The sequence below is a fragment of the Tribolium madens genome, unplaced genomic scaffold (assembly GCF_015345945.1).
Source record: "Tribolium madens isolate multiple individuals breed KSU strain unplaced genomic scaffold, Tmad_KSU_1.1 Scaffold_3;HRSCAF=73;Tcas5.2_LG2, whole genome shotgun sequence".
In the NCBI taxonomy this organism is placed as follows: domain Eukaryota; kingdom Metazoa; phylum Arthropoda; class Insecta; order Coleoptera; family Tenebrionidae; genus Tribolium; species Tribolium madens.
In genome coordinates, this window is record NW_025401006.1 from 13,865,858 (window position 1) to 13,870,764 (window position 4,907).

At 26.4% G+C, this 4,907-nt stretch overlaps 1 protein-coding gene across 1 annotated transcript in view; it reads right to left on the minus strand.

Moving 5' to 3' along the window:
• LOC123007727 (RNA-binding protein Musashi homolog 2-like) overlaps positions 1-4,570 on the minus strand; it is an 82,793-nt gene extending 78,223 nt beyond the window's left edge. The window contains exons 1-2 of the mRNA XM_044403145.1: positions 4,541-4,570; positions 4,396-4,439 (exon numbers count right to left, since the gene is read on the minus strand). Of these exons, the coding sequence (XP_044259080.1) occupies positions 4,396-4,415 (20 nt within the window). The 5' untranslated portion in view covers positions 4,416-4,439; positions 4,541-4,570. The remainder of the gene's footprint in view (positions 1-4,395; positions 4,440-4,540) is intronic.
• Between the last annotated feature and the right edge of the window lie 337 nt (positions 4,571-4,907).

Consider the following 4,907-nt stretch of genomic DNA (forward strand, 5'->3'; position numbering starts at 1 on the left):
TTTACAAATAATTCTAGTAATTTTAAATAATTCCAAGCAATTTCGATTAAATTCTAAAAATTTATACAACTAATTTCAAAGTTAACGGTCTGAAAAGACGTTTACTTGAAAAAAATGTCCATAACTAATTCCAATTCCAAAAAAAATCTATCGTAATTCCAAAAAAAATCCACCTAAATTCTAATAATTCCAAAATAAATTCACCAAAATTTTAATGATCCGTTGGTAAAATCATTGTTTTCCAATTAATTCCTATAATTTCAAATTAATTCCTGTGATTAAAACTTAATTTCTGTAATTTTAAAATAATTCCTGTAATTACAAATTATTCCGATAGTTCTAAGAAATTAAAAGTATTTTCAAAAAAGTTGTTTCCGGTAAATCCAAAAACAATTCCAGTAATTCCAAAAAAATCTAGTAATTCACCATTAATTTTAATAATTCTAACAATTCCAAGCAATTTCGATTGAACTCTAAAAATTTATACAACTAATTTCAAAGTTAACGGTCTGAGAAGACGTTTACTTAAAAAAATGTGCACAACTAATTCTAATTCCAAAAAAAATTCCAAAAAATCCACTTAAATTCTAATAATTATAAAATAAAATCAGCAAAATTTTAATGATTCGTTGGTAAAATTATTGTTTTTCAATTAATTCCTATAATTCCAAATTAATTCCTTTGATTCCAACTTAACTTGTAATTTTAAAATAATTCCTGTAATTACAAATTATTCCGTTAGCTCTAAGAAATTAAAGGTATTTTCAAAAAAAGTTGTATCGGATAAATCCAAAAACATTTCCAGTAATTCCAAAAAATGTAGTAATTCACCAATAATTCTAGTAATTCTAAACAATTCCAAGCAATTTCGACTAAATTCTAAAAATTTATACAACTAATTTCAAAGTTACCGGTCAGACCGGGAAGACGTTTACTTAAAAAACTGTGCACAACTAATTTCAATTTCAAAAAAAAATTCTATAGTAATTCCAAAACCATCCACCAAAATTGAAGCAATTCCAAAGTAATTTCACCGAAATTTTAATGATCCGTTGTAAAATCATTGTTTTCCAATTAATTCCTATAATTTCAAATTAATTATCGTAATTCCAACTTAATTGCTGTAATTACAAATTATTCAGATAGTTCTAAGAAATTAAAAATATTTTCAAAAAAGTTGTCTCCGATAAATCCAAAAACAATTCCAGTAATTCTAAAAAAATCTAGTAATTCACAAATAATTCTAGTAATTCTAAACCATAATTCCAAGCAATTTCGATTAAATTTCAAAAAATTGTACAACTAATTCCTAAGTTAACGACCACTCGTTGTTTTATATTAGGTTTTTTTCACAAGTCGCATTTTTTTTAAACACGTTTAGTTTGTTTTAAAATAGTCATAAGCGAAGGGCTGGAATTAGTTGTACAAATTTTTGGAATTTAATCGGAAATTGCTTGGAATTATTTGGAAGTATTTGGAATTACTGAAATTATTTTTGGATTGTTTGGAATTACTGGAATTTTTCTGAAATTGCTGGAATTCTTTTTGGAATTATTTCAAGGACACTTATATGTATAATTTCTTTCAAAATTAAGTTGAATTTCTTAAAACTATTTCATATGGAATTACAGAAATTATTTTGGAATTACAGGAGTTAAGTTGGAACTAATTTCATTTAATTAATCTGTAATTATTCTAAAAAAAAAAATGGAATTACGATGAATTATAAGAATTACTGGAATTTTTTTAGGAATTACTGGAATTTTGGTGGATTTTTTTAGAATTGGAATTAGTTGTACACATTTTTTTCGGAAATATTTGATATAATCCATATTTAAAAAAATACTAATAACAAAGCAAAAAAGAGAGATAATTATAACATTAAATCATTTTATAACAATGTGTTTCCTCTTGAATTTTTTTTAGAGTTTTAGATTTTAAGGGCAAAATAATGTAAAAATACGAATTTTTTAGCTTGCGTCAGATGTGAAAACCAAATCCATTTATTTGTTTCTTTTAGTTATTTATTAACTTTGTAAAAATGCAAAATAAACAACTTAAGCCAATTGTATTTGTTTACTTACAACACGTTGTATTGACAATTTCGATTATTTGTGTTAAAATTACAAAAAAATAAAATCGTTAAATCAAAATCGTTTAAATTTGCCGCCAATTTTAGTTCATAATATGGCGGCAGAATCGAAAATTGCTTACATGATTCTTTATATTTTTTAATTAATTAGCTTTGAAGAGACGCTGGATTGAGCACTCACCCAAACTTTGTCGCAAAAGCACTCAATCGAAACTCGTCGATAATGAAAAAGAACAAAAAAGAGGATAAGTTTCCGGTCACCGGAAATCCCAAAGACTCCGAAGCTCAGTGTATTAAAACTAACTAAAATCCATCACATAGACATCTCATTTTCTTGCATGAAAAGCCGTCCAATATTACAACTTGCACTATTTTTAATCTCAAAGCGATGTGTGTCATCAAAGGATGTTAAATTTTAATGCGAGGAGAATTCACGATAAATAACTACTCAATAAGTAACCTAGAACAGGGCCGTACCCAAGGGGGGATTAGGCGGTTCAAACCTGAGCACTTTGTTATTTAGTGTTATAAGTGTTAAAAAATTAGTTTTTTTTGTTATTTTAGTGAGTTAATTTAAAATTTTTGTGAATTAATTTTTCATGTGTTATATAGTGTTTCATTTTTTTGTTAGGTACAAACTTAAATAGTTGATAAAATATTTAATTTTAAGACAAAAGTGTTTCGAAAAATGCTATGAAAGGGAGCTACACCTTCTAAAAAAGGTACGTTTTTTAAAAGTTTTTTTTCTAATATTTCATAATAGATAAAAGTACAAAATTTGGTACCTTTATATGTACACCTAAACAAATGCCAAATAACAAAATTTTTAATCAGGGGCGTCCTAAACGGTAAAACAAATTTAATTTTTAATTTTCATGTTGTTTATGGTCTGTAACATAAATTTTTAAACCGAATTTTAACTAAAAATCCGTAAATTATATCGGAAAAACACAAAAGACCTTTTTTATGAAAAACTATGAAATTTTGTTGCTGAAAGTGGCAAGAAACCACACGCAAAATAGTTAGAATAAATTTTAAAATTTCAACATTTTATTTTTGTACTTGTTTAGGTGTATAAAAGTCATCATCTGTACCAAATTTTGAATTTTTTTTCTAAAATGATTTCGAAAATATTGACAAAAAAACTATTAAAAGACGCACCTCTTGTGTAGCATCTTTATATATTCATAGAAAATTTTTGTTTTAAAAATCTCCTGTTTAAATTTGTAACAATAAAAAGTATTAAAAATTTATTTTATTTTTTGTTACTTTTGAGAGTTAATTTGTATTTTTATCTCACCCGAAATAAAATTCTGGTTACGGCCCTGGATAACGATAAATAACTACTCAATAAGTAACCTAGAACAGGGCCGTACCCAAGGGGGGGGATTAGGGGGTTCAAACCCTCACGAAATGCTGAGCTCTTTGTTACATAGTCTTTTAAGTGTTAAAAATTTAGTTTATTTGTTATTTCAGTGGGTTAATTTTAAATTTTTCTGAATTAATTTTTCATGTGTTAATTATACAGTGTTTCCTTTTTATTGTTAGATAAAATATTTAATTTTAAGGCAAAAGTGTTTCGAAAAATGCTATGAAAGGGAGCTACACCTTCTAAAAAAGGTACGTTTTTTAAAGGTTTTTTTTCTAATATTTCATAATAGATAAAATTAAAAAATTTGGTACCTTTATATGTACACCTAAACAAATGCCAAATAACAAAATTTTAATCAAGGGCGTCCTAAACGGTAAAACAAATTTAATTTTTAATTTTCATGTTGTTTATGGTCTGTAACATAAGTTTTTAAACCGATTTTTAACTAAAAATCCGCAAATTGTATCAGAAAAACACAAAAGACCTTTTTTTTATGAAAAACTATGAAATTTTGTTGCTGAAAGTGGCAAGAAACCACAGGCAAAATAGTCAGAATACATTTTTACCCTAATCCCATCTAGTTTAAGAAGCCCCTAATTAAAAATTTCAACATTTTATTTTTGTACTTGTTTAGGTGTATAAATTTTGAATTTTTTTTCTAAAATGATTTCAAAAATATTGACAAAAAAACTATTAAAAGACCACCCATTGCGTAGCATAGAAAATTTTTGTTTTAAAAATGAATATTCTATCTCCTGTTTAAATTTGTAACAATAAAAAGTATTAAAAATGTATTGTATTTTTTGTTACTTTTGTGAGTTAATTTGTATTTTTACCCCACCCGAAATAAAATTCTGGTTACGGCCCTGGATAACGATAATTAACTACTCAATAAGTAACCTAGAAAGCGTTAAATGGAATCACAACTTACGTGTAGCTTCTCTTAGGCATGACAGCAAACTCAAACTACACTACCTGCAACAAAAATGAACTACTTTTACGAAAAATCAAACTAAAATCAACTTTTTACAAGTTTATTTAACACAAATAAGCAACAAAAACGTAATTTTACCTACTTTTGGTCCAATTCTCTACAAGCGTGCAAAATAATAACAACACAAACTGTCAGAATGAAATGACATTATTAAAAATTCCAGCTGTCTTTGATTACAGTCGTAAAATCGAAATTCCTCCCGTTTAAAACTTTGGTCATGATTAAAAATTAGATGAGTTGGGGGCAGGTGTTTAAAAGCGTTGCAGGAAATTTATTTCAGTTTCAGGGTTTACTTAGCGTAGTTTACATATTCATGATTGTAACGAATTTTTTTTTATCTCTTCAGTTGGTTGAGGTAGGCGAAGAAAGAGAGTGCAGTTTTGGTGATCTAAAAAAATTTTTTTCTTTTAATTTTTTCAATACTAGAACAAAAGTTTGCATGTTCATGT